The sequence below is a fragment of the Egretta garzetta genome, unplaced genomic scaffold (assembly GCF_000687185.1).
Source record: "Egretta garzetta isolate BGI_Z169 unplaced genomic scaffold, ASM68718v1 scaffold724, whole genome shotgun sequence".
In the NCBI taxonomy this organism is placed as follows: Eukaryota; Metazoa; Chordata; class Aves; order Pelecaniformes; family Ardeidae; genus Egretta; species Egretta garzetta.
In genome coordinates, this window is record NW_009259523.1 from 70,489 (window position 1) to 85,059 (window position 14,571).

The window sequence follows — 14,571 nt, forward strand, 5'->3', positions numbered from 1 at the left end:
GTCTCATTTCAAACACAAATTATTTATGCCTTTCCTTCATAAATGCTGCAGCGTTTCAGGCACTGAATGGTTGCTGCCTTCCACTGTGGGGATACCCGCGTTTTATTGGCCTGCAGTGGATCCCAGTCCATTCCACCTCAAAACATTTTTGGTGACTGTATATAAAACCACGACTACATTTGTTTTTCAAACCCCTCTTCCCCAACTTAGAGCAGCATCGACTGCAGTTTGTCTGTCCTGCAGTGAGGCATGCAATTTGCCATTTCTGTGGGCTACTCACTGGAGCAGTGTGATTAAACCCCTTGTTTTCCCCCTTGCAGGACAGAAATGTTCTACCCCATATCCAAATTATACGGTAGGTAGGGAGGGGTTACTACCAGCTCAGGGTCTAGTGACATTTAATATCTGTGACTGGATTCTGCACTGCCAACGGAAGGGTACAGGATTTCTAGCAGGTCTCATATATGACACAGATGCAAGAAGACCTGCTGTCAAGTCCTTTTCCATCTTGTTTTCCTCCATTAGGAGAAAGTTGTATTGAAGTAAACAAACAAAAGGGCTATTCACAGTTAACATTGCTTTCCCCTTACCCTACAGAGAGCAAAGTGCATCTAAATGGCTTCTACTCTGACCTCAGCAAACCGATGATGAAAAGAAGGCGACTGTGGGATTATTCATTCCAGCTTCCCTGGATGATGATGGATGGAGGGATATTCACTGCCACTTTGGTGACATCTTAGAACATGACACCAAATTCTAGCATGACCCTGGAACAGAAAACAATGTTTGCCTTTGTGATTTTATTATTTATTTTCTTGGGAATCCTCATTGTTCGCTGCTTCCGAATTCTCCTCGACCCCTACCGGAGTATGCCAACCTCAACCTGGGCTGATGGACTTGATGGACTGGAGAAAGGCCAGTTTGACTATGCTCTTGCTTAGAGAATGAGACTTATGGAGTCTTATTTAGCCCTCCAATAAAGAAAGAAAAGTCCTGGAATGTCTCCTTATTTTGTTTCTGGCTTACATTTTTTCAAATATTGTAGGAGTTGCAACATACAAATATGCACACAGTGAATTTAATTTTAATTAAATTCTAAAGCAAGTTAAATTTTTGAAATAGTGAATCTCCTCATTGGGAAAAAGATAACAGTTGCATTAGCAGAACTTTTCTTCAGAAGGCATTGGAACAGTATGTAGTGTATGTGATCTTTTATGACCAGCTAAGAGACGCTAGAGCAGGTCTTCTCTTGCATAGCCTTTATATCATTAGGAAGGGTCTCTGGAGAAAGGTGTCTTAAAATGAGGTAAGAATGTGTTTTTATGATCTGTATGTAGTAAATTAACTTTTCAAGCTCCACAAGACTCTTCTTACTCTATCTCACATGCTCTGAAGACAAGTGAGGAAGTTTCCCAGACCATAAGATGGGAGGAGCTAGAAAACTTCAGGAGAAAAAAAATCCTCCATGTTTTCCCAAGTATTCAATAAGATGCTCTTTCTGAGCACTAAGTGGTGATTGAGATACTTAATGCTAACAAGCCGCTGACTGTAATCTTTATTGTGAATAAGATATGTAATGATTCTGGCCTATCGTTGTCTTTTTATGCCAAAACTGATCTCTATTGAGACAGGTTTTTGCGCTGTTCTTACAACAGCTCATGCAAACAAATGTCAGTATCGCATATATTTCAAACCCTGCATTTCCAGCATCCACTCGGTCTGTTTATTCGGTGTATAGGTCACACTGCATTGGTTTTGTATCCTAACTGGATGACTGAAACATTGGTGCTAAGAATCAATAAATAACTGCCACCCTTTTTACCTATAGATGTCTTGGAATGTATTTGTACAATGAAAACCTGTTCCTAGAAGTCAACGCAAAGAAAAACCTATCTGCATGATTGATCAGGGAAAGAAAGATTTAAAAGATTGCATAAAACTTAGTAGAACTGCTTAGAGCCCAAGTGGGTGTTCGCAAGCATTGTTTAGCAGCATTGAAATACTATAGTGGTAACAACATTTGATGTGCTGCCAGAAGGGAAAAGGCCATGCTCCTGAACACAGAAGAGTCTCGAAAAAGGTACTAGTGCGGCCGGGCTTCTTACATGTTTATGGAGTGGGGAAGGGAAGGGACATGCTGCCTGTTTTCAAACAAAGCTTTAGATTTAGCTATTTTACTCGTACTGTAATAATGACAAGCAGTTGGGACGTTTTCCTTTGTGCTTTGGCTTGCAGCCTGTAAATGGAGACACAAAGCCAGCCCCGTAGCTGGTACAGCTGGGGCTGTGCTGACTCATCCAAGCTGAGGCTCTGACTCCAGCCGTGGCACTTAGAGAGCTATTTATTCCCCTTTGCTGCTTGTTCTGTCCATCGGCTAAAGGTTGCAGCTATTTGTAGCAGAGGCAGTGGAAGGATGGGTGGCTCTGCATGCTGGCTATCACAGTTCACGGGAGGGCAACCAGAGGCCCCAGTGCAGCTCCCTGCCGACTTCATGGAAAGAAGCTGGGCTGTGGTCTGTCCCCGCTGAAGCATGAGCACAGCTTGCTGCAGGGGTACTAACCTATTTGAGACGGAGCGCGCAGAAGGGGACAGGAACACAACTGTGTTCCCCAGAAGCCCAGAAGCCATGAGGCACTGGCTTTAGCTACATACCTATCAGTGCCAGGGCATCTAGATACAAGCAAACTCAAACTTCCAGATAATTTCCCGAAGGTGATGACTGTGTGGCATACAAGAAACATTCCCATTGTTGCACCAGTGCTGCCTACAGCAACGTGTTGTCAATATTTATGAAGTAGCAGTAACAGCGTTTCTCCCTCTGGCCTGGGATTTCTCTCCTGGGTCAGGGTCTGCTTTTTTGAAGACTCTATACATGTTACTTTCTTTTAAAAGAAAAAGACTTCTCCTCATAATCACACATAAAGAGGGAGGTGATGACACTGGTCAAGGGAATGTAGCACAGCGTTTGAGTGAGGCAATTTGATTCTTGTGTGGAGTTTGGAAGCTGCTAACTGAGGACTATTTTGGAGACTTAGCCAGCCAGCATCTCTGGTATGTTTGGAAGCATTCCAATGAGATATTTTTGTAAACCACTGGGATAAGTCAGTCTATTAAGGGGAATTTAATACTGCTGGGCAGTGACTTTAAGTCAACCTATCTGTGGTTATTGCTAAACTGTCTATAGTAAAGGTAGAAAATGTACACCAGTTCTCCCACTGCAGACTTTTTCCTTCTCACTCTCAAAGTCTCACAGAAGTTTTCTGAAGGCATGCTGGCAATTCAGTTTCATGATAGCTCACTTTTCCTTTGCCTGGAGAAACCAGACCAGACGTTGAATGGAAAGAGTACTATTCCAGTCCACAAAGTAGCCTCTGGCACATCTCTGTGCCTCGCAAGAATATCTATTCACTGTGGAATGACCTGAAATATTAATGAGGCTGGAAAGGGAGGGTCTGTGTGCTAATCCAGCTGCGCTCAGGCAGCTCTGCAACTCTGCATCACTCTGGTACAGGCTTTTCTTTATTATATCATATTATATATATTCTTTATTATTTCTGTAGAAGATCCTGTGCAATCTTCAAAAACTCTTTTTAGAATGAATGTTTCTTCATATAATTTAAGCAAATATAATCTTGCATACTGTGGAGAAAGAAGGAATATGTGTAATTTTTTAATAAATAGCGCATTTATGTTAGTTTGTTCAATCTAACTACAAGGAGTTTAAGTCAAAGGGCTACTCAGGAGAGATAAAGCCAAATAAGGACAGAGATAAAACTCTTTATTGGTAGACACCAGGGAGTAAAGCAGGTTTATTCCACTGAGGATTTTTAGATTTTCTATCTATCTCAGTCATGATCCTTAAATGAAAGCACTGGCCTAACAGCATGGAGCTGAGTTGGGATTCTGTCCTCAGCAACATCTGGGGTGCATGTGTGTGAGAACAGCCCCAATGTTGCTTCTCCACTGTGGCCAGAGGTTTGGGTATGAGTGGACATGAAATCCTTTTAAAATAGCTCAGGTGTCAGGAATGGTAGAGCCACAGAAAGCCACAGCTCTGTGTACTCTCCAAGAGCCATGTAGGGGTTATGGCCAGATAGGTACCCCTGCGCTGGACCCGCAGTGAAAAGCCCCTGCCATTGCCATGCAAATAGCAGGATCTGAGCTCTCTTTGAAAGGTAGGTGAAGTTGGGATCCAGCAGTACAGCTGTGCTAACTGGGAGAGGACAAGAACCCATCAGCCGACTGATGCAGCTGGCAGGGGGACCCACTGCTCCCTCCCCAGAGCTGGGGTTTATAGAATTGGAGGGGCTTTAAATTAAAGATTCCAAGAAGATTATTTTATGTAAATAAGAGGAAATATGATGCAAACGTCTTATTTTTCCTTCTTGTTCTGCCTGCTGTGTACTCTGAGCAAATACGTAATGCTTGATTTTGACAAAGCGGTCTGTGAAGCATAGCTTAGTCAGCTTTTACCACACATGCCCCCTGAAGAAGGCCTGGAGGTATCTGATGTGTGACTATGTGGCTCTGTGGGCCTAATAGGATTGGTACACAAGGATTTTGCAAGTTTGGAGCTCTACACAGAGATACTAGAGCTACACATATGAGAGGTTCTCACGGGACACTTTCAAGAAGTCTAGCTTAGGAGTTGCAACCTCTGTTCTGATCTGTGAACGATTTGGTAGGAATTTATACTCAGTTTGGTGCAAAGATCAACAAACTTGCCCAGGTCAATGACCACTGAGAAGCAGCCCGCATACCCCCAAGAACTTCAGGAAAGAAGCCGAAAACCTTTCATCTATGGCATGACTGGGTTTGTGGCCATGACCTGGATTTTCTTGAATGCAAAATCTTTTCTTTTTCATCCTGGTTTTGTGGAAATATGCTTAGTCTGTAAAACGTGGCAACTGTCTATTCATACTGATGTAGTTTGCATGAAAATAAAGCTATTGCTTTCCCACATTTTACATCCCGTTTTCAGTGCTTCTGGAGTTCTGCAGCAAAGTTTTGGACTTTTTTTTTTTAATACCTACATTTGGTGTCATTTCTGAAGCATTGCTATGTGAGGCTGCCATAGCTTCTGTTCTTTTGTCAGCATCACCATAAAAGCAGCTGACACTATAGCAATTTTTCTTTTTTTTCCTCTTGGCACACTAACTAAACAATCCCCATCATGCCATTAGACATCTGCGTTGTTATCTTCACAGCAAAGACGAAGAAGACTTATCAGTGCTAAGACAGGATCTGTGAAGTGTAGGCTTCCGTCCCATGTTGAAGTCACTGTGCGCTAGTCAGCAGGGTAGTAGGAAATGCGTCCTTCACTTCTGATGTAACTGTAAAACACAGTAAATACTAGCACACTTCCTTCTGCTTTGTATGAGCTCTGTTTTTCACTGTGGGAGACCCAGTGGTGTGGCAGCTGCACCCACCCACTATTTAGACAAATGCAAGATCTCCAAGGGAACTGGGGGATTTGGTGTAGTGCTGCTGTCCCAGCAACTGAATAACCAGTGCCTGAACTAGACTGTACTTCCATCTTACGCATTTGATTTTCAGTGACATTCTCTACTTTTATCTGCATTTGTTTAAAATCTTACCTTGCCTCTTAGGATTGGTATTAGAGGTCTAAATAGAGAAAAGTGATACTGAGAAGTACATCTAAGCAGACAACTGCTTTACACACAATAAAGCCATGGCAAAAAAAAAAAAACAAAAAAACAAAGAGATTTTTGACTGTCTGTTCCATATGAGGAAAAAATGACAAAGGCCAGAGTCAGAACATCTAGGGATTACATCTTAAATTATGTTTAATAACCCCCAGTCTGAGACAGGAGAAAGACTTGCACATAATGACGCCCCCTCATCTTTGTAATTCCATGGCTGATGCTGATGATCACTTCAGACTCCAGTGTAAATCAAAGCAGACCTAAAGGTCTTTAATCTTGTGATATTAGTCACAGCATCCTATGTGTGAAGTTTTTGTTGTTGGAGAGTCACATTCTTAAGAGCTGATTCCCCATGGCTTTGGCGTGATGTAATTGACTTCAGCTGCATTACTTTAGATTTACACCAGTGTAACTAAGAATCTGACTCCAAATTTCTAAGCACACACAGCTGCATCAAAGAATTGGTAGTGCAGCACTGATGTTTAAAGCATGTGCAGTCAATCTTTTTTTTAAGATCAACTAGTATTCAGGAGCAATATCATCGGTTATTAAGCTTTAACAGGTCCTAAAAATGCCATAAAAATACTATGATGAAAACATGCTCTCACAGGCTTTCTGATATGACAGAACATCTCTCTATTCATGGCGTTTGACTGTTAATTAAAGGGCCAGTGTCATAAAGCAGACATTACATTTACCATTGATAGCACCATTTCTATTCTACCACTCTATGTTTGGTTAGGCTTTATGATCTGTTGAGATGTTTGCTTGTTTATTTTTCTTTTTTATTTGTTTACATTCTGGACTGTTTTTGGCAGAGACTTCAAAATTGTCCTGTTTCCTATAGAAATTTGATTTGAAATTATTGGAACATTTTTACTAGTGATTTCTTGTCAATTTGGATCAATAGAAAGCATCTCGCTTGTGTAAAGTTTAACCAGCTGTTAAAAAAAATCTTTCTGATACTTTCTGTATTTTGTCTTTTATGGTGAACAGCAGAGAGTTTGATGACCAGAAAGGAGTGGCCATAAAACATTATTGTGTATATGGCAGTTGTGTAAAATGAAATGTCTTCTCTGTTTACGGTCTGGATTTCTTGGTGCCAGGAGACTGCATTACACATTGCTGCTTCTCTTTCTTAAAAATGATTTACATAAGATCATTTTTTTCTCTTCCTACCTTGTCATTTCATTTTTTTCTGCCTTAGCTTTTTTTCCCGTCATTCTTCCCTCTGTTTGGGATTCCAAGCTTGGATGCCTCTGTATGCTTCTTGCCAAATCTTTACTTCTCCTAGAAAGGGTAATTTCCAGGTGTAATCAAGCAAGAAGACAGGCCGCAGTGGCCAAGGTAACAAAATATACAATGAAAGAATTGCAGCAATAAATCAGAACCTTAAAATTGTTGAAGAATTGTGATTTTTATCTCTGTCTTCCATATCCCCGTGACCTAGCTTACAGGCTACCTGGTCAAGAGTATTATTTTTAGTAACTGTAGCTCTTGCCGTGAACATGGACCAATCAGTTCCATTAAATGTTGGTAACTTCAGAAGACAACGTGACTGGGTTGTGTACAAAAATGCAGCTTCTTCCCCTGAAGTACTGTAATATGTTGGCCCTACATATCTCACTATCAATTGTTGTAACACAGCTAAATTACCATGTGGTGCAATGTTTTCAACTTTTCTGGAGCTTCTCTCTAGTCCGTATAGAAAATGGGTGTTATTAAAGTAGGAGAATGCTTATGTATACAATAATTAAAATTAAAATTTTGATGTGACTACAATGTATATTTTTGTGGAATTTTATTGGTAGTAAGTACTGGTTTGTCCACATATTGCTGGTTACATAGCAGCAGACACAGAAATAATAAACAAAATGACAATTTGCCAAATATATCCTGTAGATTAGGACACAGATGGAGAAAGTTCTTGCCTAAAACAAATGGATAATGTGGAAATACCATATAGAATGGTATATGAACAATAGGAAGTCTCCAATGTGTTTAGAAAATAATTATTCACAACTGCTAGTTAGCACATTTAAAAAAATTGTTTACCATCTTGGGTAGGTAAGTACTTCAGCAGGCTGAAATTAGCTTATATGCTTTGAAATGCTTCTTGATCTGTCCAAACTCATATTTATCAGAAGACTCAGATTTTCTGATTGCATAAATGCAAAAAAATATCCAATGCATTTACATAAAGAAAGACATGGTTAATTGCATACAACTAAACATGTGACAGTATTACCTGAAGCAGTCACTGCTATGACATAATGTGTAGAGCATGTTTTTCTAAGAAGAGAGCAAACAGCATAAAACCCCAATGTAAACAAGCACAATAGTTGCTGCCTCACTATGTCTACTTGAAATAACTCCTCTACCCTTCATTATGGAATTTCTATCTGTATCTGTATCTTCATTACATAGACATATATTATGCCTATTGTGCTTGCAGTTTGTGTAGGAAAACACAACTCAACCCTGGAGTAACAAGCTCAAATATTTCTAGTAGCCCAGCCACAGCACTAAAAAGCATTTTGGGGCTCAGCACTGAACAGATCCTGGATAGGTTCAGTAGCCCTCGCTAAGCTCTTTGTCGACACTTCGTACTGATAACCAAGATACAGAGTTTAGTTAAATGGAATAAAACTCAAAACCATCCCCATCCCTCTGGACTATGTCATTCACTGTAGTCTGTGTAAAAAAATCCCTGTGCCTCTTCTCCATGATAGTTGTATATTTGGATGGCTGTCATAATGTAAAACCAAAACCGAAACCCTGGAAAAGACCCATTCATTCTCTTTATAGAACAAAAGCAGCGTCTCAGGAATACGGAGTTATGCTAACATACAAAGGGTGCATCAACACCAGAGATCAAGAAAGGATTTTTTTTTTAATATTTGTATTAGCAGCAGCATTAGCAGAAGTTGTTGATAAACACACAGAGTCACAGACTCACAAAGGTTAAAAAGGACAAGGGGAGGTCTGGTTAGATCGGGTTGCTCGGGGCTGTGTCCAGCTGGCTTTTTAATATCTCCAGAGATGGAGATCCCACAGCCTCTGGGGGGAACCTGTTCAAGTATTTGATTGTCCTCAGGTAAAAAAAAAAAAATCCTGTTGGAATTTCCCATGCCAAAACTTGTGCGTGTTGCCTCTCATCCTTCCATTGAGCACCTCTGTATTCTCTGCACCCTCCAGTGGGGTCAGCTGTAGGCAGCAGTAAGGTGAGCTTTCTCTGAGCTTTCCCTCCTCCTGGCTGAACAAACTGTGCTCCTTCAGCCTCTCCTCATGCATCAAGTTCTCCAGCCCTCTGATCAGCTTGGAGTCTGCTGGACTTGCTCCTGTCACAGCCATGCCTGGGGAGCCCCAAACTGGACACAGGTGACCAGTTCATGTGGTCTGCCTAGTGCGGAACAGAGAAATAGCAGTGTCCAGGACCTGCTGGCTGCACCCTTGCTAATACAGCCCAGGATGTGGTTGGCTGCCTTCACCACAAGGGCACACTGCTGGCTTATGTTGTTTTCTTCACTGTTCAGCAATTCCAAGTGTATTTTCTTGTAAGGTAAGGAACACACTGGAAGCTCAACTGCCTGAAGTCTGCTGTCATGGAGGTTGTTTTCTGGGGGTTTTGTTTCACGCAGGCAAAATTTAATAGTAGAAATTTTCATCTGTAAGTTTTCAGATTAAAAATTCAGAAAAACAATCATAGGCAATTTAATTTTCCTCATTTTCTCTTTGTGGAGAAGTACAACAGGACTTACTTGATGATTCTGTAATGGCAGCAGGAAAATAAATCTATTTCCTTTTTATTTGTAGCCCGTTTCAAATCTTCCTTGCAGTCCCTACCCATTAAAACAAAAAAAAAACCAAAACAGAAAACCAGAAAGAAATCCAACAACAGAAAACCCCCCCCCTTTTCTATAATCAATTTCAATGGTGCTTGGGCATGCAAGGATAGTTCTTGTTTTAGCATTGGTAGCTGAAAACAGGAGGACTGGTCTGCAGCTTACTTCCTCTTCGTAAAGCTATTTGGTAAATCCTTTCAAATAACTTGAGTACCTAACTATATTACTTACTCTAGTGTAGCTCATTAGCTCTTTCTATAGTGCTTATAACATTTTGTCATAAATAACATTAAAGTTATCAAATGCCAAGGTATGATGTAGCAACTGATGGCAGAACTGATTTTTTCCACAGCAGGAGAGGAGATCCTCCCATGTAATGGATTCATGAGTGTTGCCTAGGCACCTTTTCATTTCAGGAGCTAGGTTTTGAGAGCAAGGATTAATGACAAATCGTTATTGCTGCTGAAATGCAAATCCACCTAGAATTAATCACAAAGCTGTTTTCCCCACCTGGTCAAACATGTATTTCAAATGCTGGATATGCCAGTGATTGTTTGGACAGGTTTTTTGGTTTCATTTTTCTACATATACGATTTGGGCTTTCAGCACTTTACTCTTCTTATACTGTTTAGATTATATGCACCCAGGGAAAGTGCCTTTCTGCTGTATGTGAAGAAGTACAGTTACCATCTATAGTTTGAATAGCAGATTTGCTAGGATGAAAGATCTGTGCTGAGTGAGGCTAGGTCCGCATACTCAGTTTTAAGAGAAATTTGTTTTTTCTCTACAGATTTCCAGTATATTTTTTTCAGAGAAAACAGGAAGATAGGTACATATTTTCTTGAAAAGCTGACATTTTTTGCTCTTTTTCTTTCAAAAATTTGGAATAGGGGGGAAAGGGAAAGCCATGCATATTTCTCAAATCCTTCCTGAGTTCAAGAGTAGGGCTGCTGGGAGATGTCTCTGTTAGGACCCACCTTCTTCCTCATTAGTTGTGAATATCCATTATTTCTCTGGGAAAGGAATTTTGAAATCTGCAAGCCCTCCATTGAAAAGAAAATTCCTTCTCTGTAGCATCATGACACAGGAAGATCAATAAGCTAAGGAAATACACTGCGAAGCAGAAGTTGCTAAGAGAGGGTGGTCTGCTCATGAGCTGTGGGCTGCTGATGTAATTTTGCGAAGTTTATTTTGTTAATTCCTGTTATTGATCTAGACCACTGGACAACTTTCATTGATTTCAAGTTCCAAAATCAAGACAAGTGTGTAAGATCTGTATTTTGACTTTGCTTATTCCAGGACTACATCTTATTTTCAGTGATGCAGTTATATTGTGGGTAAAAGAAGTTCATTAAGATCAGTTCTGTGCGGCTAAGGCTGAGCGTTCTCAGCTTCAGGTTCTATAGCACTGAATGCAAATTACATTTTTAGAGGTTGAGCTCCCATCCAGGAGAGCGTGTGCGGAGGTGGGAGCACATAAGGGACTTACCAAGAGGTAGTTAGTAAACAAACCGTACCTCCTGCCAGCTGACCCTGCTTGCTATAGAGTCAAGAGCAGAGCTGGATACGCTGGGAATTACAGACCTGAAAGTCATAGCACATACAAAGCCTAAGAGAGAGTCTAAGATAGTATCATGTTTCTTTCAGACAGGATGGCCTGTCTTCTAAAAAGTGGTCAAGGGTTGCTCTTTGTAGTGACAAAACGTTCGTAATACTGAAGGGTTTTTGTATGGTAGCCCTGCCAGTGTTTTCTGTCAGGGTTATTGTAGAGGTGGGAGCACTGATGCTCTGTTCTATTTGTTCACACATCTGTTCCTTTGAATTGTGTACAATAAAACAAAATTGGACTCCACAAATATCCTTCCGAGCCTGATGATAGAATCGAGGGCAGTACAAACTGCTGGCCTACAGCAACAACTGGGAATTCAATAACTAAAGCTAAGGTTTTGTATAGATTTGAAACACTTAAGGAAAAAAATCCCTTCTTCAACTTTCAATACCAGACCAAGCAATCTCATTTGCACCTTGATAACTGTAAAGAATAAATTATTTGATTGCTTGTTTTTACCAGCTCTATATAAATAAACTACGAACTTGTACATAGATCTACCGGAGTGTGGTATCAATGTAGTACATATGGCCAACTTAAAGCAGAACATACCAGAAGCAGCATGAATCAGGAAGAAAAATATTCTGGGAGACAAATGAAAACCTATTCTGACATGTGCATGTACGAGTGAGAGAGAGAGAAATAGTGACTCTTGTGCCTGACGCACAAGGGTTATTACAGGGGTGTGAAGTGGGAGGGAATAATACAGTCTGGCAGATCACAGAGGATTATGGACATTGGAAGCAATACTCTAACCTGGAAAAAGTTAACCATTTTCTTCTTAGCTGACCTAAGACAGCAGGAACATAGACCTGCCTTCAACGCTTCATTGCAATGCTAAATTCGATAGAATCTGAAGATAAAGTATAATTTTAAAAAAACAGCTATTTCCATTTTATTTTAAATTAATGGGATTATTCCACATGCATTTCAGGCTATTAATTTGTATCTTTCAGTTTGCTAGTAAAAATTGTGCAGTAAAAAAGCTCATCATTTGTGGAAATCTTTCCTCTTCTTGCCTAACATAACCATGAACAATTCAGTTCAGAGTACAGCTTGTTTTCTCTAACACTATGCTGAAACATCACCCTTGTTTATCATATCTGTTTAGCTGTGCTGAAGTGCAGTAGACAATTAATTTCAAGCTAAACAATTTCTACTGTAGTAATTCTGTCTGGAAAGTGTATGGGGCAGATTAAAAGTATTCTATAGTATCAGCCATATTGAACCACTTCAGGTGGCTCAGATGTGCTGGTCATAGCTTGAACACGAAGGGTGCTGTTCAGCTAGCCCTGGGGTTTCTGCTGATGGACTTACCTGGCAGCAGGAGAATCTCTGCTCCTTTGCCATACAGCAGGCACTGCATTAGATGAGTCTATTTGATGATACAGTTTGTAGAAGACTTTATAGAAGACTTGTCATAAAACTGAAGCTAAATCGGTCAAAGGCAATTTGGGAGAGAGGTATGCCTAGATGGATGACGGAAAAACTGAACTTTTTTTCACACCGTATCAATAACCTTTAATAATATTCCAAAAGCAGGTACCTGCACACTATAAGCAAGGGAATGTCTGTCATATTTTGTATGAATATTGACTTAATTTCTGTGTCTGAGGTCTTAAAAACTAAAGTAAAATAGTGGTTACTGAAGTGCTTTGCCCCCATTAAAACTATTATTAACTAAGATTAAATCTGAGAATTATGAGTACTTTGCAGACATACTGCAGTCCTTGAAGTCCTTACTATAATTTTCCAGTGAGTGTTAAACTTCTGCTAACCCCGTTACGAATAATATTCAGGCATCTACTTTGAGTTATTTTATATACCAAATAATTTGCTTTTTCATACTTCTAAAATGTTACAAATAATACAGATCTTTTGACATTGGTGATAACTTGGAAAAAATGATGTAAAAGTAACAAACCTCCAGTGTATCTGATCCATTTAACTTCTTCACATGATGTTGTCAATTAGTTTATGTGTTTCCTCTCCACACTATAATGACATTTCACATCTGCAACGTGTATACTTGGCTGTGCTCAATAGACCCATTATAATTAGGTAATGTAAAATTGAAACTGAAACGGACAAAGATGTCCAGTGGGCTTTTATGTAATTAATGATATCTTTAATTGTATCTTTAATGATATCTTTAGAATATCAGATAAGAATTGGAAAATATAAATGCAAGCCTATAAATGTCATAAGCTGTGCAACTTTCGATCTTCACAGTGCTGTATTTCAAAATTGGGTGATGTTTTAAAATAATTCTTATTGTGGGACTATATTTGGGATTGGGACAGACTTTGAAAAACCAAATGCACACTCATAACATATGTGAGGCTGCTGCGACTGTACTCTGAGATCTCCCAGTTGACTTCTGAGGAACTGCTCACCTTGCTTGATGTAAATGCCAAGGCTGTTCTGTGACCCTGTTATTTTACGACTGACTCCCTTTCCTATGTCCTTGAGAGTTGCTTCCCTGTTCTTGCTAAATTGGCAATCCAGTTCCTGAGTACGGGAATTTTTAACAACTCTAGATTTATATCGAGAAATATTTTAAGCCATGTAATTGGATCTGTGTTAGCATGTCTTTGCTTTTCTACAACAGTATTTGGTTAAGCACTCTCCCAGCACCTTGGTTTGTGCTTAGCATACTTTGGGCTGGACCTGAGATGGAAAATACCAGTGATTTAAGGCTTTCCTTGCATCTTTCTAATAGTGGGACCAACTGGTGTCTCCTTTGGTGCACTGAAGTGCAGCTAGACCTCCTCAGTTTCTCTACAGCTCTCTATAGCCCCAAGGAACAATTTTGTCTGTCAGAAGTAGCTGGAACAGCGTATGCAATACTGTGCCTCATTGCCAGGTGAACACCTTCCTCTTGAGGCTATGAAGAAAGTAGCTGGAGCCTGTACGCCTGCTTAATACTCCCATGCCAAGGAAATGGCACAGTGAAGTGGTGAATCAAACAGGTCAAGCCTGGATCTGGCCCAGGAGGCTCACTGTTGCTATGAGAGCACTGCTCCTCAGCATGCCCACTGCTAGCAAAAGGATGAGCTTGAAAACATGGTCTGAAGAGTGGGAGGGAAGACCTACAGGAATAGGTTAGAATTACTTAGATGACAGGAGAGCAGAGCAGCCGGGAGGGCAGAGCATGCATGTCGCTCCTATTGCTGACCTCTGGAGAAAGCAGCACAGCACTCTGCCATGGAAAACAGCTTCTGTGCATTTATTTAATCAGGTTTTTTTGAACATTCATTTCCTGTAATCTGAATTCACGCTGGGCTTTTTGTTGCCTTCTTAAGCTTGACTGAGGGTAAGATAAAGCCCAATCCTTGAAGGGGAACCTTGTCCTAAGGGGCAAGGCAGCAGGCATCCGCTGCCACAGGTGGGTACGTTGTCCAGGGTGTTTATCTGCTATTATTGGGAGATTTCTCCTTGTGTCCTCCTT

General features: G+C 40.4%; 1 protein-coding gene across 1 annotated transcript; it reads left to right on the forward strand.

The window, feature by feature from the left end:
* The first annotated feature begins 644 nt into the window (after positions 1 to 644).
* CTXN3 (cortexin 3) lies at positions 645 to 941 on the forward strand. Its single transcript, XM_009637469.1, is given in 1 exon segment — positions 645 to 941. A coding segment is annotated over 1 exon segment (297 nt).
* The last annotated feature ends 13,630 nt before the right edge of the window (positions 942 to 14,571 follow it).